General features: G+C 32.0%; 1 protein-coding gene across 1 annotated transcript; it reads left to right on the forward strand.

Moving 5' to 3' along the window:
- Positions 1-932: 932 nt before the first annotated feature.
- LOC143247602 (sulfhydryl oxidase 1-like) lies at positions 933-25,649 on the forward strand. Its single transcript, XM_076495923.1, has 10 exons — positions 933-1,288; positions 4,120-4,220; positions 5,119-5,270; positions 6,205-6,301; positions 8,885-9,042; positions 9,494-9,625; positions 10,081-10,204; positions 12,409-12,525; positions 22,506-22,644; positions 23,271-25,649. The coding sequence occupies exons 1-10, from the start codon at positions 1,051-1,053 to the stop codon at positions 23,894-23,896; spliced, it is 1,884 nt and encodes a 627-aa protein (XP_076352038.1). The 5' UTR covers positions 933-1,050; the 3' UTR covers positions 23,897-25,649.

The raw sequence follows: 25,649 nt of genomic DNA on the forward strand, positions 1-25,649 counted from the left end.
CGTTTTATGATTATGTTAAAGAGTGTTAATAAAATGATGTCGTTACCGATAAGTGTGGCATCATAATTTAAATATCGTCAAAGTTTCATGTATATACAAATATTAGAGTCAAGCATATTTATTGATAAGAACTTGAGATTACAGGAAACATTTTTCACCCAAAAATGATTGAGTAAAACTTCAGAAGATATTGAAATACCCAGAAATACATTTTAGGTAATTTACGATTAACTGCTAAATGTTTTGTAATGATAAAAATGTTTTTTCTTCTGTGTTTTAAAGGTTTGAATAACTAATTTTACATAGTACCAACTATCAAAATCTTTTGAAGACTTTAACCTTGCTTTGTAATCTTACTTTTAACATTAGACAAAACAAAAATAATTCCTGAATACAAATGAATAAAAACCCTATAATCCGAACGTTTTTGAGAGGTGGATGGACCTTTCTTCTTTGAGAGCAAATTGGGAAGAAATGTCTACCCTTCAAAAACGATTGGGTTATGCGGTTTTTATTCTCTTCTGTTAACAGTTCTTGAACCTACGTGTTTTTCTAACATCATGAATTCCTGAATATCATACACCTTAAAGATATTTAATTTTGTCATATTACTGCATTGATATTTTTTAGCTTAGCCAATTCTGGAAATGTTTTGATTAGATTAGATGAGTTAAATTTCGAAAGTTCGAGAAAAAAGAAACATCTTCTAAGAAGCAAAAAAAAAAAAAGCCTCAACAGTATATTTATAAAAAATAAAATAAAACAAAACTTGGTAATAATATTCTAAAGATCTTCCTGAATTTTTTTGTTTACAGATTTTGCTTTAATTTTCTTACAATATATTTGTGACTGAGTAATATATTGGTTTTAAATTATCTTTTTTAATAAACAAGTAAATAGGTGGCAGAAGAGTTGGTTGTCTCTGTCAGTCTATGTTGAAACTACCGTGATGCCATCGTCATCAGTGTTGAGTTTTGATTTTTGCGGTATGAGCGGTTGAAGGTTAATCTGAAACTTAATTACGTACATTTTTTTTTGAATTATTAAAGTATGTTTCTTTTCTGTTTTAAGCTCCTGCTATATGGATATCTTACCTTATATTGTTTTCATTGCATTTCTGCCGATTTGTATTCGAATAATGATGATGTCTTATCTTTAAATTCTGGTACTTTTGATAAGGCTGTTCTGAATAAAGAAAACGCGTGGGTAATCGAATTCTACAACAGCTGGTGCGGTGCATGTATTAGGTTTGCACCAATTTGGAAAGAATTTGCGAAAGATATTAAAGGTAAGCTAATAAATTGCAAATAATTTGGTAATGCGATTTCATAAATTAACGTAATGTAAATATCACTACTACGTACCAGTGGATCAAAGATTTATTGGTATGATAATCCATGTTTACATTGTTAATGGATGTATGATAAAATGATAGAACTGAAAAAGGGCGAAGGTGCACCGCAAAAACATTGAGATGATGAACCGTTTTTTGTTCTGTTTTTTGCAATCCAAGTAACATAATACAAAATTTATGTGTAAAAAATTTCCCTTTATGTAACTTCATTTAAATATTTTTATGGAGATGTAAAATATGTATTATTTGTCTTGCTCTCTTCAGTTTAACAAGACTATTAAAAGTTGTTAATTTAAAAGGGGAATAGAGATCTTCAAAAAAAATAGAGATAAGATACTCACATAAGTAGATTAAAGTGGAAATGCATTTGCCAAGAAAAAGCAAACAAGCTTAAGGTTTGAGACATAGTGTGATTAACAGTTTTGACATTATTTTCTAAAGCTACAAGTCTCCAGTTTGGCTTTCATGTGTTGTCTGAGGTTACTTCCTAATTTATCTCTATATTAACACAACGGATTTTGTTCCTGTTTATTCTTTTTACTAGTTAGTTTTTCACTTACACTGATGTCCTTGTATACATATCTCATTTTCACACAATGCTTTTAGACCTAGTAGATCCTTATCTTCTACAACGAAGTCATTGTCTTGAGATTTGGCTTCTGTGACAGCCACGCACACAACACGTCCATCTGTACGTTAATAGTTGAACCTGTATGGTCATCTTTTCTCTCGAAGTACCTCCTCCTCTCTATTAGTCCCAGTATTCCTCCTCCTCTCTACTAGTCCCAGTATTCCTCCTCCTCCTCTTCTAGTCCCAGTATTCCTCCTCCTCCTCTTCTAGTCCCAGTATTCCTCCTCCTCTCTTCTAGTCCCAGTATTCCTCCTCCTCTCTGCTAGTCCCAGTATTCCTCCTCCTCCTCTACTAGTCCCAGTATTCCTCCTCCTCTACTAGTCTCAGTATTCCTCCTCTCTACTAGTCCCAGTATTCCTCCTCCTCTGGTCCCTATTCTTCCTTCTGGTCCTCCTCCTCCTTCCTACTAGTTCTAGATTTTCCTCCTCCTCTCTACTAGTCCCAGTATTCCTCCTCCTCCTCTACTAGTCCCAGTATTCCTCCTCCTCTACTAGTCTCAGTGTTCCTCCTCCTCCTCTACTAGTCCCAGTATTCCTCCTCCTCCTCTACTAGTCCCAGTATTCCTCCTCTCTACTAGTCCCAGTGTTCCTCCTCCTCTACTAGTCCCAGTATTCCTCCTCTCTACTAATCCCACTATTTCTCCTCTCTACTAATCCCACTATTCCTCCTCTCTACTAGTCCCAGTATTCCTCCTCCTCTACTAGTCCCAGTATTCCTCTCCTCTGCTAGTCCCAGTATTCCTCCTCCTCTACTAGTCCCAGTATGATCAGTTAAGATTTTGTTGCAGCTGTCAGATTTTCTCCTAGAGTGACATGCTGCATATTGTACAAGGTCAAAAATGTGTGATTTGACAAATATGAATTGATTATATTAATACAACTTACCTCTTCCTCCATTTCTGATTGAGTTTGGGTCGTAACACTTATGTGACCTTTCTCCACTATGACAACCCTAACTCTTGTAGGCCATTGCTGCTGCAAATGTTATCTGAAACAAAAATATTTTCTAAATAAACTTTACAGTTACAGAATTTTTGCCTCAGTTTCACCTACTATCACCAGCTCCTGCTTGAACAATTCTTGCCAATCCTGACATCCAGATTCAAGGATGGTTACTCTGTGCTTTACATCTGTGAAATCCACAATTACACAACGTTGGCTGCAATTTGTCACTTACCATCAATCATTATCATGAGTGCAAATCTGATGCTTGGAACTGAGGCTGGTTGTGTCGTTTAAACTATGGCTTAATGATTTCTGTTCCAGGAGATGGCCTAGATGTTGGTGTATCATGGCTGAAATTGTTCATGCAGTGGTAAAAAAACAAACTGTGATCCTGTTAATAGCATCATATTTGAAAGTGAAGGAACTTTATGCATAAATAAATGATATGTAACATTAATACAGTTCCAACAGTAAGTCAGTAATTACTAGGTGTATGTATCATACCTGTCATGTAATTATTAAATTACATCCACAGCCTGCACACAGCTAATTACATATGTACGTATGTTGGATTATGAGACTTCATATAAACCACAGGTTAGATTTAAAGTGATTGGGTGTCATATAAGCTAAAAAAACATACCTATACAATGTGTAATGATGCAATCTCTATTATGAACTGCTAACAGCTGGCAGCTGTTGAAAATATATTCTTGTTATCCTTAATCAGATGTTTTTGTTATAGTATTCAATTTGCATCAAATGTGACTCCAAATCTAGTTTTGTTTATTTGAACATTGTGAAGAAGTAGATATATAAACTAAATGTTAGTTTTTAAAACAACTAGTTTCGCTTTACTTTATCAGTTATACAAGATCAAAATCACAAAACTAATAAATGTCAGAAGTATATCCAAAGGTAGGCATAGGGAACAGATAAAACACGAAAAAGATTTTTTTTGTTAATGTAATGAAATCAGAATTTTGTTGACACTTTGATTTTCTTTATCTGTTTGTTATTTCGTGTATGTGATCTGATGACTAGGAAACACTCTAGGCCCCTTTCTACATTTCTAGGCCAGAAAAGGCTTAAAGTGAACTTTTTATATGGTTCAATCTTGAAGATTCTAAACATACTGAATTACATTTAGCATTTTTTATTGAATAAAATCTAAAACACTCTTCTTACAGCTTGGAAAAATGTCGTGAGTGCTGCTGCTGTTAACTGTGCAGACGAAGAGAATGTGAAGTTATGTCGTGATTATGATGTTAACAGATTTCCTTCAATTAGAGTAAGCTGTTTATATTTTACACTCGAGAGAGTTGAGTCTACAAATGTTTATCAAAATTAGCTGTAAAAGTGATTTACGACAGTATAACAACTAATGTAAAAGTGATTTACGACAGTATAACAACTAATGTAAAAGTTTGTAGAATTAAATTGTGTGTCCAGTTTACAGCTCTGCTACATTGTGTAGGTGAATAGAGGAATTTTCTTTTTTTTTTCAAATAGAGATTTTTTGTAAGAAAGTGTAGTTGATATTTCAAAAAATATAAGGAATATTTTACCAACCATTTGTTATATTGTAGCAGTAGTTTTGGAGAAATATCAGAAAGATCTATGATTTGTGTATTTAGTAACAATAGTTTGACATATAGCAGTCAAATTTAAAACTGTTAAAAGAATCTTTCTATACAGGACTCAGTTTAAGTAATTAAAGAATTACAAGTAAGTTAGGCATAAAAAAAATGTCAAAACATTATGGGATACACGTGTCCTCCTAACATGTATAAAAGTGGAGTTTAATTTCAAATTATACCCATTATTTTCTACTAAGAAGAACATTCTGAAACAGAAGAGTAAGGGACTGGTTTAGGTTTAAAGATATTACTGGAACCAATAATTTTGAACTTTGAGATCATAAATAAATATTTTCCAAAATATTTAAGCTTTTTGTAAATATTAAAATTTTAGACAATTGTTAAAGGTCTTGGAAATATTTTTAAAATGTATAATTTGTATATATTACTCTAATTTTCTTATAACACTGAAAAATAGTTTTATCAAAAGTAGACACATTTCTTGTGGATCTAAAGGATCTGTAACCAATACAGAATATATGTAAGCTTAGAAACAGAATACAGCTTCATTTGAGATAAAAACAAAAAAATTCTCTTGTTTTTACCCAGCATTTTTGGGCCAATGTAGATAAAAGCAACATTGGGATGGAGGCAAATCATAAAGAAAATATAGAAACACTTAGACATCAGCTCATTGATTTTCTTACTGCGAAGTCAGATTTACCAACCCCAAAACACTGGCCAACACTTGTTCCACTTGGGTAAGATAACTAAAATTGGTTGTTGGTATTCTGATCTTTCAGAAACTGTTAACTTGTAATTTAAATACAGTCTAAGTATTTAGAGTTGGTAAGATCTGTTATATTTTTCACAATTATTTCAGAGTGATTTAATCCTATTTCATGCTTCATAGACTTGATGTAGCACCTAGTTTGAGTTTTCAGGTTTCTTGGTTAGATATTATCGGAGTTTAGAAAAACATTGATTTTGAATATGCTAAACGTGTCTTGTTTAGTCTGCCTGGTAGCCCTTGAAGTCTCTACCAGCATCATTAGTAGTCCTTTTCATGAAAAGGGTTCAGTGTACGTCAAGAAGCTTCAACCAAACTTTTTTTAATGAAGAAATACAAGTATAACAAAACAATCAACCTTTTTTGTTTTAAGCCAAATAAAAGTTTTAGCCCTTAGCTTTCAGAAGTTAAAATAAACATATGAAGAATTTTATTAAATAGTTCATAATATAGAGCATTTAAATAGCTTTTCGTTACAACAGTGTTTCCGAACAGTGGAAAAATTCTGTTAATTTAGAATCTCTTCTTATTTTCAGCTTTGTTTTACAGTTTTAGGCACAAGTATAAAGCATTTTTCCATAAGTACCAATTTTTTTCCACAGTTGGTGAAAGGAGAAAATAAAAAAAAATAATTATAGCACTTTACAAAAAAAAGAAATTATAATAAAGTTTCATGGAGAAGTACAAAATACAGGCAACATTTGAAGTAAAATGCTCTGAAACTTTTATGTGAGTGAAGAAATGTCTACAGTAGATCACGTTTACATTTAAAAAACTTGTGCTTTGTATATATTTATATTTTTTTTTACAAACTGATGAAATGTGTAATCAAATTCTTAACAAAATAGTAATTGAGTACATTATGATACAATGTTTATTATATACAAGGGTGTTTTATATAACAGTGGAAAAACTATAGATGATGTATGGAAAGCTGTTCCTCAACGATTCACCCAGGTTTTCCTGCTTGTTGAACTACCTTCTTCTTATGTTGGAAAGGAAGTAAGTTTTACAAGCTTGGTAATAAAACTTGTTATTCTATAATAGATAGGATAATAGACAATTCTTTATATATGGTAAAAACAGTTTGAAAATTTGCTTTTCTTTGTAGCTTAAGAGTGAGCTTGGTAACTATATGAATGGTAAAAGCTAGGTTTAAGATTTTTATTGTATTTATTTATATTTTAGTTTATTTGATAGATTTAGTTTAGTTTAGAGGGTGGGAAATTCAAGAAATAGGTCACATGTTCATGAACGTTATTTTAAGTTGTAACTGGTTGCTGGGACATTTCAATAATGGCATGTGTTTTTCATAACATGTAATATTTTTTAAGCCATTTCCAAGCCTTGCACAAGTTTAAAAGTTTGTTAATAGCAGTGTAGTTTTATTACTGACTTCCAGTAAGGTATTATTAATGTAAAAATTCAATGCAGTCTGTAAAAAAAAGTTGAGATTTTATCATCAAGTGCAGTAATATTGAGAAGTGATTTGGTCTTGTACAAAGTAATAATAATAAGAAAAGCTCTACCTATTCAACATTTTCAGAACTTTTGTGGGTTTTTGGTTCTCACTAAGTGTATTAAGAAAACTATTATTTTACAAAATGTATGCCAGGTTCCCTTAACACTGTGTTTTACTTGGTAAATGGACCTATTTTACCCAGCAGACTCCAGGATTTCCCTTTCCTGGTTATCCTTAGGTGCTTGAAATCATGCTCTGAAATGTTTCAGTTGTAGCCATTTTTGATTATGTAAAGTTGATGTCCCAGGTTGAGGTACCCAGGTCCCCAATTGAAGGAGACCCCCAAATCCAATTAAATGTAGCCCTATTTAGTTCATTTTGCTTGTCATAAATTTCCTCTTTCAACATGGGCTGGGTCAGTTTGACCAACCATGTGACCTCTTTTTTCTTGTTTAAGGTCTTTTATAGATTTGACACTACTAACTTTTTTTTATATAGAATGTATATCTTCACAAAATTTGGAAGACTTGCAGTAAGCATTGCAAGTCTTTCACATTTGTAAATCACGTTTTTAGTGAAGTATATTTAATGAACAGAAAAGAGTTGTTTATAAATATATTGATTTATGATGAATAGTTATATATATATTTTTTTCTAATCTCCTTCTCTATCGTGTGTGTGTGTATATATATATATAATTTCATGTACATTGTAACATGGGGACACACTGTTAATTTTTGCACTTGGGGCTCCCTGTATCTACTGTTCATTAAAACTGGTTTTATGCAAGAGATTGTTTTTGGCATGTTTTGTACAGATACATGCACAGTAGATATGGTTTACAATATCATCACTCATGATCATAGTATTTGGTACGGAGGATATAGTAGTTTTGGTGCGGCCAATGATTTTATCATTTACAAAATTTAACAAAACTTTACAAACATTCATGCATTTTTGTATTGTACACTAGGTAACAGAATAATTTGACTGATATTTGTCAGGAACACTCAGAATGACTGAAATACAAGTGTATTTTATGTATCAATTATCACTTATTTAGTACCAGAGAGCATTGTAGCAATTGTAGAGTCTAATAGTTTCTGTGCCGTGGTAAGGAACCCTCACCTTAATGGGTATTTGATTTTTTTTTCTAGTATGAACCTTGTCTATGTTGAATTCCATATATTTTTGAACTGCAAGGAAATCTTTACTATAGTGGTTTATGATGTGCTGTGCATTGTTTAAAACTTGTCCCTCAACACAGAACTTCCAAGTTTTTTTTTTCATTCACATAGACGTCTACATATAATCAAATATTTATTGTTTAAAAAAATGTGTGATAAAAAAAAAAAAAGAGAAATAACTATTAAATATCAGATACTAATTCCACGAATCAGCTTGGCAACACGAGATTTGTATTTATGAATTAACTTAGAAATATCCTGCTCTTCTTTTATGTAACTCTGACTATTAAAGACAATTAAGGTTTGTAAGTCATCAATACCTTTTGATAGAAACAAACTAACTATATAGCTTAGAATGAAAAAAAATACTGTGTGGGCCTTTCTTACTCCAGGTGTTACTTGAGCTAGTGTGAACTGTATGGATTTACTTACCTATAAAATAGAAGAGCTGTATAAACATCCAACCAGTCTTGATCCTCAAATGTGATTACCAGTAAACTAATTACCAGCTTAGTACCTGGTTGAACTACATAGGTCATAACAGAAACAAATATCCTCACATCACAAAGATTCAGTTCTTATAAATATAATTTTAAGCAGAGATGCTTATTTCAATTTTGTAAACTTAGAAGTAAATAAGTAAGTATTATTATTTATTTATATACTTCTGCAGTCAGACATTTTGGGAAAAACGTTTTCATGATACATGCTGTACTAATTAAACAAATTTGGCCATGTGGCATTAACTTGATACAGTTGTTGTTGTCAATATCTTTAATGTTGTGTAATGTTTATAGGTTTTATTTGAATGTTAGCCTGAACTTGATACAATTAGTTTTCTTTGCTTGTTCAAGAGAAGAAATTTTTAGGTTACTAAGTTATTTTCATTTTTAACCGTGGTTGCTTCACCATGATTTGTTATTATCATTCTTATAGGTTATTTTAGATATGTCGTCAGAAAAGGATATTAAAATCCTCCGTATAGATTTAAATAACAAAGTATTATTGGCTCAGCTTTTGAGGAAAGAAAAAATTCCCTCCTTGTCATTTCTTCTCCTGCTGACTCGGGAGGGTGGCTCAAAATTAATTGCCATGTGAGTATACTGACCAAAACCTGATTTAATAAAAAAAAAAAAAAATTACTTAAAAACTGAATACTTGACCTTTTACATTTTACCAACTGTGTGAAAATAAGTATTGTATTAATTAATTTTCTGTCTTTGTAAATTGGTAAGTGTATAAAATTTAAAATATTGAACTTTTAAAAATTCAGTTAATAAAATATTTACTACTTCCTTTCATATGATAATGTTTCTTTCACCTAAGGAAAGGAAATTTTAAATATCTATGAAAAAATACAGCTTTTGTTTATAAATATTTAAAATTGTGTAATGATTTGTCTGAATAAATTTACACTTCCACCATTAAAAAAGAGGAGTTACTGAGTTACTCTTGACTTTGATATTGAGGTTTTGTTACCGTTAGCTGTGGTGAACATATTTAACAGCTTACTGATTCACCTCTCAACATTATTTTTCAACATAGAGCAAAAGAAGAAAAATATGCCAGAGAACACTTTGTGAAAGCTTTGAAAGAGATTGCGAAAAATGGAGAGACTGTTGGAGGTTATATGGATAAACCAGTTAACCTTGTGAAAATAAGAAATAGTTCTGACAAGTAATTTTCATCACTTTTTTTAAAAACGTGCATGTTTTGGTAAATTTAGGATACATTAAAATCTTTTGAACTGTTTCTAACATTACTTTATAGTTTTTTTTTTCTGGAATTAATGCGTGTAAATATATTTTACAAAAACAAAGTTGTTTGATTTTCATGTGAATTGTGTGTGTGTTTTACTGATGTTTAATGTCATTGAAAACTTTAAGTTACTGTATTAAATGGTTTTATTGTATTGAAAATATCCCTTGATCTGTATGTTGTTATATCCATGGTTTTTGTTTGATAAGCTATATAATTAATGAAATACAACTGTGACTTTTTAAAAATATATTTTTACCTTGTATGAAGGTGTGAAAACTCTAAGGTACTGTAACACTTAGTAATTAGCTACCATAGATATTATATTACTGATACGTGAGATACCTGTCTGTTCTTTTTTTTTCTCTCTCTAGACTATACATGGTAGATTTGGAAAATGTGCTTAGTTATTCCTTAAGGCAAGAAGTAGGAATTTATAAAACCCTTAGAGGGGAGGAACTACGAGCACTACAACAATATCTGGCTGCACTAAGTAAAGTAAGTTATCAGTGAAATATGTTTTCTATTCAAATATGTATTTTTTTTATTTTTAATTTCGCACAAAGCTACTCGAGGGCTATCTGTGCTAGCTGTCCCTAATTTAGAAGTGTAAGACTAGAGGGAAGGCAGCTAATCATCACCACTCACTGCCAACTCTTGGGCTACTCTTCTACCAACGAATAGTGGGATTGACCGTCACATTATAACGCCCCCACGGCTGAAAGGGCGAGCATGTTTGGCGCGATGGGGATGCGAACCCGCAACCCTCAGATTACGAGTTGCACGCCTTAACACGCTTGGCCATGCTGGGCCGTATGTATATTTTTATAGTTAGATACAATTTATTAACATTTCAATAGTTAGGATTTCAACTTACTTTGGAGTATTCTCAGTTTCTCATCAGTGAATATCAAACTTGTTGCAACCTTAGTTAAACTTCCTTGGTTTGAAAGGAAAAAAAAAAATTAGAAAAATGACAGCTTAATATAATTAAACCTGAACTTTAAATATTTTGTAAACTTGAACAAACTCTTTTACTAGTTTTTGTGCCCAAATTAATATTTCTCCCACAAGAGAAAATGAGAGGGAAACATCATTTGTACGTTTGTTTGTTCTTTAGTTTTAATTTGTGCTACCTTCTCTGATTCTTTTTGAAAAACAAAAAACTTAAATACATAACTTATAAGAAACAGGAGATTGAACTCAGAAGTTTTGTACCTAAATTTGGTCAATGTTAATTGAATACATTAGCAGGGTATTGCTGTTTTTCTTTATATTGTATTTTTAACTAATATGTGGGAAGTATGTGTACATCTTGAAGCATGTCAGTCAGAGGTAGTTTTATGGCTTTTCCATTTGTACTTTTTATCACATTTATGAGATTTTTTACTTATCAGTTCTGGTTTTTATCAACAAATATAGTGAATGATAATGCAGTGTAGTTGTGCTATTACATTCGTTGTTAACACTAACAATAGGATGTTTCTGTATTTTGTGTGTATTTCTTGGTTGATTTTATTTGTAACTTACATTTAATGAAAGTTTATGTTGAATGTTTCATAATTTTCTAATTGTGTTTTTTTTTACTAGTTTAGAACATAAAATCAATGGTTGTAACATGGTTATTATATGCACGAATGTAAAATATAGTTTAGGGTTAGTGGGTGGTTTCTGTCTTTCAGTAGAATGCCAGTACACAAATATTTGTAGGGTATGGTTGATTTTGTACAACAGTTATACATGTCTGTACATCTTCATTTAAAGAACTGTTATTTGTATTTATAGTCTAGAAATAGAATGTATGTATATGTTAACACCTTTTATGTCAGGTTTCGTTTTGGTAATGAGCTAATAACCTGGAGTGTTTTATTTTTTGATTGCCCATTATAATACATGATGATGTGAATTTTGCCTGAATTAACTCGGAGAAATCACAGAAACGGTTAATAGATATTAGAATAAAATAAGTAATTAATTGGTTATGCATTGGTAGAAATATTTAACATATTAAAATTCTTTGAGACTCTGAGAGCATGTACTTAACTCTTACAAACTATGGAAGTGAGACATTTGCTGTAAATAAATGGTGCTTTTCCTTGTTTGAAAAGAAATCTCCAAGGGTGGAAAGAATCCTTATCATTGTATTAATTCAATACAATGTTATATAGTCTGTAAGTTTTAAAAGTTTAAAAGACCCTTTTATTTTGATATAAATAAATATGTGAACTTTAATTTGGACAGTTTGTTTTACATTTGTAAGTAAGTTTTATAATCTTATTCAGCACTTACTCACTCTAAACTTTTCTTCATTCAAAATAAAATTAACTTCAGAAATAGATAAGATAATACTGTAAAAGTTATTGTGATGTTTGTTTTTGCAAGTGTTAACGTATGGTTTCTCTAACAGCTATTTATTAGATAGTTTTTAACATATAAATAATTGAATAGTTACTAAACACTTTGAGGGTTTTATTTATTCTTATTGAAAACCTTTTGAATATAATTGTTTCTGCTACTTTAATTAACTTAAAACATTATCTGTGGCTTAAATTAACCAAATATTTCAAATTTGGTTATTAAATATTTTGTATCCCTTCTTCAGTTTCCAATATCTAAGGTTTATATACAGTGAACTAAAAGGTAACTTGGGAAACAGACAAAACTGGTTAAAGTGCATTGTTAATGATTTTTATTTTGTTCAGTTTTTTCCAGGAAAGCCTCATGTGATTGGATTTCTGAAAGAACTGTACCGATCGATTTCCAAAGAAACTGACAGTCTTTCGGTTGAAGATATGCTAAAATACATGGATGATATTCAGGTGGAACTAGATCATGTTAAAATTTGATTAAAATCTTAAGATATTTAAATCAATCTATCTTTAACTTGCTTAATGTATGTCGGAAGGATAAGTATTGCTTTAAATAAAAGTAATGCATGTTTGGGGAGCTTTTTAAACTTAATTAATCTATGCAAAAATTAAACTAAAAGTAGAGAGGTAAAGAAGATATCTCAATATGTCTGTTGGAAGCCTCTTAAACCTCTTTAAACTGAGCAAAAATTAAATTAGAAGACACCACCACCATGTGCATGAGGAAGGGGTAGATTTAAATATTTGTAAATTGGATCTAATACCCCTCATAACGCTATCTTGGACAACAAACACCCCTCAGAGCTCTATCTTGGACAACAAACACCCCTCAGAGCTCTATCTCGGACAACAAACACCCCTCAGAGCTCTAACTCGGACAACAAACACCCCTCAGAGCTCTATCTCGGACAACAAACACCCCTCAGAGCTCTATCTCGGACAACAAACAACCCTCAGAGCTCTATCTGGGACAACAAACACCCCTCAGAGCTCTATCTTGGACAACAAACACCCCTCAGAGCTCTATCTGGGACAACAAACACCCCTCAGAGCTCTATCTCGGACAAAAAACACCCCTCAGAGCTCTATCTCGGACAACAAACACCCCTCAGAGCTCTATCTCGGACAACAAACACCCCTCAGAGCTCTATCTCGGACAACAAACACCCCTCATAGCTCTATCTTGGACAACAAACACCCCTCAGAACTCTATCTCGGACAGCAATGTTTATGTCTTAAGGTTTTGTGTGTGATTTTTTCTTTCGTTTCTTTATAGATATTTACACTATCAGTACTATTACTATTACCAGTACTATCACTATTACCAGTACTATCACCATTACCAGTACTATCACTATTACATTAGTACTATCACTATTACCAGTACTATTACTATTATCAGTACTATCACTATTACCAGTACTATCACTATTACCAGTACTATCACTATTACCAGTACTATTACTATTACCAGTACTATCACTATTACCAGTACTATCACTATTACCAGTACTATCACTATTATCAGTACTATCACTATTATCAGTACTATCACTATTACCAGTACTATCACTATTATCAGTACTATCACTATTACCAGTACTATCACTATTATCAGTACTATTACTATTACCAGTACTATCACTATTACCAGTACTCATCACTATTAGTACCATCACTATTACCAGTACTATCACTATTACCAGTACTATCATCACTATTACCAGTACTATCACTATTACCAGTACAGTACTATACTATTACCAGTACTATCACTATTATCAGTACTATCACTATTATCAGTACTATCACTATTACCAGTACTATCACTATTACCAGTACCATCACTATTATCAGTACTATCACTATTACCAGTACTATCACTATTACCAGTACTATCACTATTATCAGTACTATCACTATTACCAGTACTATCACTATTATCAGTACTATCACTATTATCAGTACTATTATCTATCACTATTATCAGTACTATTATCACTATTATTCAGTACTATCACTATTATCAGTACTATCACTATTATCAGTACTATCACTATTACCAGTACCATCACTATTATCAGTACTATCACTATTATCAGTACTATCACTATTACCAGTACTATCACTATTACCAGTACTATCACTATTACCAGTACTATCACTATTACCAGTACTATCACTATTATCAGTACTATCACTATTACCAGTACTATCACTGTTACCAGTACTATCACTATTATCAGTACTATCACTATTACCAGTACTATCACTATTACCAGTACTATTACTGTTACCAGTACTATCACTGTTATCACTCATTACCAGTACTATCACTATTACTATTATCAGTACTATTCACTATTATCAGTACCATCTATTATTATCAGTACTTTATCACTATTACCAGTACTATCACTATTATCAGTACTATCACTATTACATCACTATTACCAGTACTATCACTATTATCAGTACTATTACTATTACCAGTACTATTATCAGTACACTATTACCACTATCAGTACCATCACCAGTTACCATCAGTACTATTACAGTACTATTATTACCAGTACTATCACTATTACCAGTCACTATCACTATTATCAGTACCAGTACTATTATCAGTACTATCACTATTATCAGTACTATCACTATTACCAGTACTACTATCACTGTTACCAGTACAGTACTATATCACTATTATCACTATTACAGTACTATCACTATTACCAGTACTATCACTATTATCAGTACTATCACTATTACCAGTACTATCACTATTCAGTACTGTTACTCATCACTATTACCAGTACTATCACTATTATCAGTACTATCACTATTACTAGTACCATCACTATTACCAGTAAGTACCTTTATCACTATTATCAGTACAGTACTATCACTATTATCAGTACCTATCACTATTACCAGTACTATCACTATTATCAGTACTATCACTGTTACCAGTACTATTATATTATCACTGTTACCAGTACTATCACTGTTACCAGTACTATCACTATTATCACTACTACTTTACCAGTACTATCACTATTAGTATTACCAGTACTATCACTATTACCAGTACTATCACTATTATCAGTACTATCACTATTACCAGTACTATCACTATTACCAGTACTATCACTATTACCAGTACTATCACTATTACCAGTACTATCACTATTACCAGTAGTATTACTATTATCAGTACTATCACTATTATCAGTACTATTACTATTATTTACCAGTATCACTATTATCAGTACTATCACTGTTACCAGTCAGTACTATCACTATTACTATCACTGTTACCAGTACTATCACTATTATCAGTACATCACTGTTAGTTACAGTACTATCACTATTACCAGTACTATCACTATTACCAGTACTATCACTATTACCAGTACTATCACTATTACCAGTACTATCACTATTATCAGTACTATCACTATTACCAGTACTATCACTATTACCAGTACTATCACTATTATCAGTACTATATCATTATCATTACAGTACTATTTCAGTACTATCACTATTACCAGTACTATCACTATTACCAGTACTATCACTATTACCAGTACTATCACTTACCAGTACTATCACTATTACCAGTACTATCACTATTACCAGTACTATCACTATTACCAGTACTATCACTATTATCAGTACTATCACTATTACCAGTACTATCACTATTACCAGTACTATCACTATTACCAGTACTATTACTATTACCAGTACTATCACTATTACCAGTACTATTACTATTACCAGTACTATCACTATTACCAGTACTATCACTATTACCAGTATCACTATTACTATTCAGTACTATTATCACTATTACCAGTACTATCACTATTACCAGTAGTATCACTATTATCAGTACTATCACTATTATTACCAGTACTATCACTATTATCAGTACTATTACTATTACCAGTACTATCACTATTACTATTATCAGTACTATCACTATTACCAGTACTATCACTATTACCAGTACTATCACTATTACCAGTACTATCACTATTACCAGTACTATCACTGTTACCAGTACTATTACTCAGTACTATTACTGTTACCAGTACTATCACTGTTACCAGTACTATCACTATTATCAGTACTATACTGTTACCAGTACTATCACTATTACCAGTACTATCACTGTTCACTGTTATCAGTACCATCACTATTATCAGTACTATCACTATTACCAGTACTATCACTGTTACCAGTACTATCACTATTATCAGTACTATCACTATTACCAGTACTATCACTGTTACCAGTACTATCACTATTACCAGTACTATCACTATTACCAGTACTATTACTATTACCAGTACCAGTACTATCACTATTACCAGTTACCCTATCACTATTATTACCAGTACTATTACTATTACCAGTACCAGTACTATTATCACTGTTACCAGTACTATCACTGTTACCAGTACTATCACTATTACCAGTACTATCACTGTTACCAGTACTATTACTATTATCAGTACTATTACTGTTACCAGTACTATCACTATTACCAGTACTATTACTGTTACCAGTACTATCACTATTACCAGTACTATCACTGTTACCAGTACTATCACTATATCACTATTATCAGTACTATTACTGTTACCAGTACTATCACTGTTACCAGTACTATCACCGTTACCAGTACTATCACTATTACCAGTACTATCACTATTATCAGTACTATTACTATTATCAGTACTATCACTATTACCAGTATCACTATTATCAGTATCACTATTACCAGTACTATCACTATTACCAGTACTATCACTATTATCAGTACCATCACTATTATCAGTACTATTACTATTACCAGTACTATCACTATTATCAGTACTATCACTATTACCAGTACTATCACTATTATCAGTACTATTACTATTACCAGTACTATCACTATTATCAGTACTATTACTATTACCAGTACTATCACTATTACCAGTACTATCACTGTTACCAGTACTATCACTATTATCAGTACTATCACTATTACCAGTACTATCACTATTATCAGTACTATCACTGTTATCAGTACTATTACTATTACCAGTACTATCACTGTTACCAGTAGTATCACTATTACCAGTACTATCACTATTACCAGTACTATCACTATTACCAGTACTATCACTGTTACCAGTACTATCACTATTATCAGTACTATCACTATTACCAGTACTATCACTATTACCAGTACTATCACTATTACCAGTACTATTACTATTACCAGTACTATCACTATTATCAGTACTATCACTATTACCAGTACTATCACTATTACCAGTACTATCACTGTTACCAGTACTATCACTATTATCAGTACTATTACTATTACCAGTACTATTACTGTTACCAGTACTATCACTATTACCAGTACTATCACCGTTACCAGTACTATCACTGTTACCAGTAATATCACTATTATCAGTACTATTACTGTTACCAGTAGTATCACCGTTACCAGTAGTATCACCGTTACCAGTAGTATCACCGTTACCAGTACTATCACTATTATCAGTACTATCACCGTTACCAGTACTATCACCGTTACCAGTACTATCACTGTTACCAGTAATATCACTATTATCAGTATCAGTACTATTACTGTTACCAGTACTATCACTATTACCAGTACTATCACTATTACCAGTACTATCACTATTACCAGTACTATCACTATTATCAGTACTATCACTGTTACCAGTACTATCACTGTTACCAGTACTATCACTATTACCAGTACTATCACTGTTACCAGTACTATTATCAGTACTATCACTATTACCGTTACCAGTACTATCACCGTTACCAGTAGTATCACCGTTACCAGTACTATCACTATTATCAGTACTATCACTGTTACCAGTACTATCACTATTACCAGTACTATCACTGTTACCAGTACTATTACTATTACCAGTACTATCACTATTACCAGTACTATCACTATTATCAGTACTATCACTGTTACCAGTACTATCACTATTACCAGTAACTATCACCGTTACCAGTAGTATCACCGTTACCAGTACTATTACTGTTACCAGTAGTATCACCGTTACCAGTACTATCACTGTTACCAGTACTATCACCGTTACCAGTACTATCACTGTTACCAGTAATATCACTATTATCAGTACTATTACTGTTACCAGTACTATCACTGTTACCAGTAGTATCACCGTTACCAGTAGTATCACTATTACCAGTACTATCACTGTTACCAGTAATATCACTATTATCAGTACTATTACTGTTACCAGTAGTATCACTATTACCAGTACTATTACTGTTACCAGTAGTATCACCGTTACCAGTACTATCACCGTTACCAGTAGTATCACCGTTACCAGTACTATCACCGTTACCAGTAGTATCACCGTTACCAGTAGTATCACCGTTACCAGTACTATCACTATTATCAGTACTATTACTGTTACCAGTACTATCACCGTTACCAGTAGTATCACCGTTACCAGTAGTATCACCGTTACCAGTACTATCACTATTATCAGTACTATCACCGTTACCAGTACTATTACTATTACCAGTACTATACTCGCTACCATCATTACCAGTACTATCACTATTACCAGTAGTATCACCGTTACCAGTAGTATCACTGCATTACCAGTACTATCACTGTTACCAGTACTATTACTATTACCAGTACTATCACTATTACCAGTACTATCACTGTTACCAGTACTATCACTATTACCAGTACTATCACTGTTACCAGTACTATCACTATTACCAGTACTATCACTATTACCAGTAGTATCATCTATCACTGTTAGTTATTACAGTACTATCACATTACTATTACCAGTACTATCACCGTTACCAGTACTATCACTATTACCAGTACTATCACTATTACCAGTACTATCACTATTACCAGTAGTATCACTATTATCAGTACTATCACTATTACCAGTACTATCACTGTTACCAGTACTATCACTATTATCAGTAGTATCACTATTATCAGTACTATCACTATTACCAGTACTATCACTATTATCAGTACTATTACTATTACCAGTAGTATCACTGTTACCAGTACTATCACCGTTACCAGTACTATCACCGTTACCAGTAGTATCACTATTACCAGTACTATCACCGTTACCAGTACTATCACCGTTACCAGTACTATCACTATTACCAGTACTATCACCGTTACCAGTACTATCACTATTACCAGTACTATCACTGTTACCAGTAGTATCACTATTATCAGTACTATCACCGTTACCAGTAGTATCACTATTATCAGTACTATCACCGTTACCAGTAGTATCACTATTACCAATACTATCACCGTTACCAGTACTATCACCGTTATCAGTAGTATTACTATTACCAGTACTATCACTATTACCAGTACTATTATCACTATTATCAGTACTATCACCGTTACCAGTACTATCACTGTTATCAGTAGTATCACCGTTACCAGTAGTATTACTATTACCAGTACTATCACTGTTACCAGTAGTATTACTATTACCAGTACTATCACTATTACCAGTAGTATCACTATTATCAGTACTATTACTATTACCAGTACTATCACCATTACCAGTACTATCACCGTTATCAGTAGTATCACCGTTATCAGTACTATCACTGTTACCAGTACTATCACTGTTATCAGTACTATCACTATTATCAGTACTATCACTATTATCAGTACTATCACCGTTACCAGTACTATCACCGTTACCAGTACTATCACCGTTATCAGTAGTATCACCGTTATCAGTACTATTACTGTTACCAGTACTATTACTATTACCAGTAGTATCACCGTCACCAGTAGTATCACCGTTACCAGTAGTATCACTGTTATCAGTACTATCACTATTATCAGTACTATCACTATTATCAGTACTATCACCGTTACCAGTACTATCACCATTACCAGTACTATCACCGTTATCAGTAGTATCACTACCATTATCAGTACTATTACTGTTACCAGTACTATTACTATTACCAGTAGTATCACTCATTACCAGTAGTATCACTGTTATCAGTACTATCACTATTATCAGTACTATCACTATTATCAGTACTATCACTATTACCAGTACTATCACTATTACCAGTACTATCACTGTTACCAGTACTATCACCGTTACCAGTACTGTCACCGTTACCAGTACTATCACCGTTACCAGTACTATCACTATTACCAGTACTATTACTATTACCAGTACTATCACTATTACCAGTACTATTACTATTACCAGTACTATCACTATTACCAGTACTGTCACTGTTACCAGTACTATCACTATTACCAGTACTATCACTATTACCAGTACTATCACTGTTACCAGTACTGTCACTGTTACCAGTACTATCACCTATTACCAGTACTATTACTATTACCAGTACTATCACCGTTACCAGTACTATCACTATTACCAGTACTATTACTATTACCAGTACTATCACCATTACCAGTACTGTCACTGTTACCAGTACTATCACCATTACCAGTACTATTACTATTACCAGTACTATCACTATTACCAGTACTATCACTATTACCAGTACTATCACTATTACCAGTACTGTCACTATTACCAGTAGTACTATCAGTACTATCACCAGTACTCATCACTATTACCAGTACAGTACTGTCACTATTACCAGTACTATTACTATTATCAGTAGTATCACTATTACCAGTACTATTACTATTACCAGTAGTATCACTATTACCAGTACTGTCACTGTTACCAGTACTGTCACTGTTACCAGTACTATCACTATTACCAGTACTATTACTATTACCAGTAGTATCACTATTACCAGTACTATTACTATTACCAGTAGTATCACTATTACCAGTACTATTACTATTACCAGTACTATCACTGTTACCAGTACTATCACTATTACCAGTATTATCACTATTATCAGTACTATCACTATTACCAGTATTATCACTATTACCAGTACTATTACTATTACCAGTACTGTCACTGTTACCAGTACTATCACCATTACCAGTACTATTACTATTACCAGTACTATCACTATTACCAGTACTATCACTATTACCAGTACTATTACTATTACCAGTACTATCACCGTTACCAGTACTATCACTGTTACCAGTAGTATCACCATTACCAGTAGTATTACTATTACCAGTAGTATCACTATTACCAGTACTATTACTATTACCAGTACTATCACTATTATCAGTACTATCACTGTTACCAGTACTATCACCGTTACCAGTATTATCACTATTATCAGTACTATCACTATTACCAGTATTATCACTATTACCAGTACTATTACTATTACCAGTACTGTCACTGTTACCAGTAGTATCACCATTACCAGTAGTATTACTATTACCAGTAGTATCACCATTACCAGTAGTATTACTATTACCAGTACTATGACTCTGTTGAGTTTTAATTCTTGTCCTCAGACCCAGGTTTTGAAAACATCACCAGATTTGATGTTTCTTACTAGATTAGTCAGTCAGTTTTTCATTTTTCATCAAAACATTTGGCTCAAAGTGTCTTTTGTACCAGAGGTGTTTGACAGGTGTCATATGCTCCGGAATAGGTTTAACCTTGCACAAGACCATCAGATTTGTTCAGACCTTTATGTACTTGACCTCATGTGAATTGTCCAGGAAGGTCACTTAACTGTTTTAATTACCTTAAATACACTGCACTATCTCTACATGTTATAAACTTTGTGCATTCAAATACAAAATATTAAAATCAGAAAAAATGTTTTGTATACGAAGCACATGAGTTCCCTCCAATTATAATAAAACAATATTAAATCAGTTTCAGCTATTAAAGACTACATAAGTAGATTTTGTCTTAGAAAAGTAACAACACTGACGAACTGTTGTTACACACCATTTAAATCAGCATAATCATTTTTATAGTGTGTTAATTGTTTTCTTTTTGTAGCTTCCCACTTTAAAAAAAGAATTAATTGAAATCTGTTATGTAGTCAACTTCTCAGTTGTTTTAAAAATCACTGAATTGTGTTTTCAGAATAACACAATAATTATAACAAATTTTATGAAGGATCAGCATATTTTTAATAAAACAAACTGTAATGTTCATTGTTGTCATGTTGAATTCTAGTGATTCTATTACATGTTTGACCAGTGGATATAAAACGTTTCACATTTAAAATAAAAATGATTGCAACTACTTAAGGAAATAAGACCAGATTGGAGAAACGAAACTTGGTGACTAGTGTTAACTAACAATTTAAAATCTTGGATGAAAGGAACAGAACATAAATTTCAAACACTTTAATGTTTTAAAATTAAAATATCAATGATATTCTGAAATATTTATCTGGTTTTTTTTTCAAAGACAGAAGAAATTTACATCCCACAGATGAAAGAATGGAGAGGTTGTAGTGGAAGTGAGCCTCGTTTTCGAGGCTATCCCTGTGGTCTTTGGATGCTATTTCATGTCTTAACTGTACAAGCATTAGAAAAACACTATCAGGGTAAGAGGAATGAATAATTTGATTGCAAACAAAGCTACAAAGACAAGAATGCATATTTAGAAACCAGACCTTTGGTTTTATAGTAAGAAAAAGGACCACATCTTTCTACAGTTTTAGAATGCTCAGATAATTTTTTATATGGTTGATTGGAAGACAAGAATGCACAACTTACGAGCCAGAGTCTAGTTGTATTTTTAATGTTATTGGAGAGAAAAATGAATTTTATTATATTTCTGTTTCAGAGAGAGCTTTTATTTTCAAGTTAAATTTTGAAATTTTCAGAAAAATAAATTTATAGCCTCGCTCTTTCTCAGATGTAAGTGTTTAGTGTTTTAAGATTTATGTTTAAAACCTTTACTTGTTTTATTATTGGTGTTCAGGATACTTTAGCTATGAAAGCCAGTAATTAGCTGCCTTGCAACAGTTTGAATTAAAAAGCTGTAGTATATGTATTATTATATGAATTTGTGTATTTTTAGACAGTAATGTTTTACCAAAATAGGCCTCATTGTATTACATATGACTAATAATTATGATGACACTAGACTTTGTCACTGTGAAAAATTCAAATAATTTAGTTGTTTTGTTTCTTACAATAATTGTGTTCTTTAATTTCATTTGAACAGGTAAAAACCCAGACCCATTCTGGGTTTTACATGCTATTAATGGATACATCCAGAAGTTCTTTACGTGTCGAGAATGTTCAAAAAACTTTAATCGAATGGCTGCTTCTTTAAAGCAGGAGCTTAAAAACCCAAATGACACTGTTTTATGGCTGTGGAATGCTCACAATCGAGCAAATAAACGACTAGAAGGGGATTTAACGGAAGATCCTACTCACCCAAAGATCCAATTCCCATCAAAAATAATGTGTTCTGAATGTCATTTAGAGTCAGATGAAAACAGCATTAGCTGGAACTTAAAAGCTGTTTTACAGTTTTTGACAGCTTTCTACAGTGCAAAAAATATTGTTTCTCACTCACCTGATGAAGAGCACATGCTATTAAAAAAACATAAAGATATGGATGATAATAATGTGTTAGTGCAAGAGAGCAAAAAAGGCATAAACAAAAATCGTCTAGATTATGGAATACTTGGTAGTTGGAACTTTGGATATTTTAGTAGCACTGATGTCAGCTTATGTGTTGTTCTATATGTGACATCGGGAATCCTCGTGGCATTACTTTATTTCATTTTTTTAATTCGCCGCAGAAAACGAAAACTACAGTTATTTAAAAATAGTAAAGTTTAAATTGTATTTTTAACATACTTTAGTAACCTGAAGAAAGTCGATATGTTTATATTGTATAGCGTGAACGTTGCAGTTTGTAAGTTCAGGTATTGTCTGAATCAAAACAATTTATTTTAAATTGAAGTGATAAAAATAAAACTGGTTTTGTATGATATTAAAAATGTATTCAGTGATCACAAATATCTTCATGAAAGATACGTTTACAAATATATTTATTTTTCTTTGGTTTATTTGCCTAAAAGCAATCATAAAATATTCTCACCTTACAGGTGGTGTTACTGATTATGTTAGAATTATGAATATTTGGTATAACATTTATAAAATCCACTTCGTTTTGAAGAAAAGTATACAAAACTCAGTATTTCACTATTTTGTCTATGAACCAAAACTTGTTGTTCAATTATTATAGCCCTTGTAAATGTAAATATCTAATTTTTTGTAGAATACAGTTCTGTAAACTAAAGTACATTTGTCGATTAAAGGTAATTTGTGATCATAAATGATTTTTAAGATTCGATGGATTTTTTATATTTTTTTTAACTTTCGTCAGGAAGTGACAGGTTTAAAGTATTTGTATCAATCATCACCAGTAATTTGGAAATTTGGTAACTTTGCTGACTCCATTACAAAGTATTATGTGCGGGATGTTTCAAAAACTTAATCTGTTTTAAGATGTACAACGTGTAAGCTTGTTTTAGTCGAGCTGACGTCGTAGTAAGTAAAATTAACTGTCTTGAAATAGTTGCATCTATTCTACTTTTTTTTATAGTGCTGTGGGGTACTTGTGTGTTTATATTTTTAGCATTTGTAAATCAGATGTTTGAACAGTAATTGGTTTTGTGTTTATCTGTTATTTTGGCTGATATACGTATAGTCTTATGCTTAATTAAATGCTAATTAGTTGTCAACACTCAAGTCTTAAAAAATAATACTCTATACATGGCTCAGTTAACCCTTGTTTTTCTACTTTTAATCTGAGGAACTCTGTGAGAAACTGGTTGAAAACATTAATTAAAGTTAATGTAAAGTAAATAATAAATGTAGGTTTAATTAGAAACTTATGTTTGTATTGTTTGCTCACACGTATTAAGTGCTACAAAGTCTTGTTTACAAAACTGATATTAATATTCAAAAGATATTTTATTCTCACTGTGTTACTAGAACATTTTAATAATGATGTACTTCAGAGTCTCTTCAAAGGCTTAAATAAAACAAATCTCTTACAATTGACTGTCTCGGAACATAAAACGAGAGGTATTCTCAATAATTCCTTCTGCTTTTATGTTTGGCTCAAACCAAACTTGTGAAGTCAGCTTTTTTATCAATAACATAACTTGGTTTGTTTGAGTTGACCTGAGCCAAACCAGCAAGGTCTTTTTATCAGTAAATGGATCTTATATTTGTAATTTTTTAACCAGTATTTTTTTACCCTTATTATATGTCTCTATAGCTGTATGTTTTCTGTTTGCTGCTACTTAAAAATATACTTAGTTAGGTAAAACTTGCGTATCTTAAGTTTTTATATATGTATGCCTGTATTATGACATAATAGATGTAAAGTAGTAAATGTGTCATTTAGCATTTTTTTAATATCTGACAAGACAGAGATGCATAGTAATGAAGGAATATCCTAAAAATTCGGCTTCTAGCACAACATTTTCCAGTTCTTATGTACAAGGCTACTTTGTATAGATGTCTGTATTGTCTAAATGTACTTTGTAACTGAAAAAATATTATGTATATTTTCATTGAA

The sequence above is a fragment of the Tachypleus tridentatus genome, chromosome 3 (assembly GCF_004210375.1).
Source record: "Tachypleus tridentatus isolate NWPU-2018 chromosome 3, ASM421037v1, whole genome shotgun sequence".
NCBI classification, from domain to species: Eukaryota; Metazoa; Arthropoda; class Merostomata; order Xiphosura; family Limulidae; genus Tachypleus; species Tachypleus tridentatus.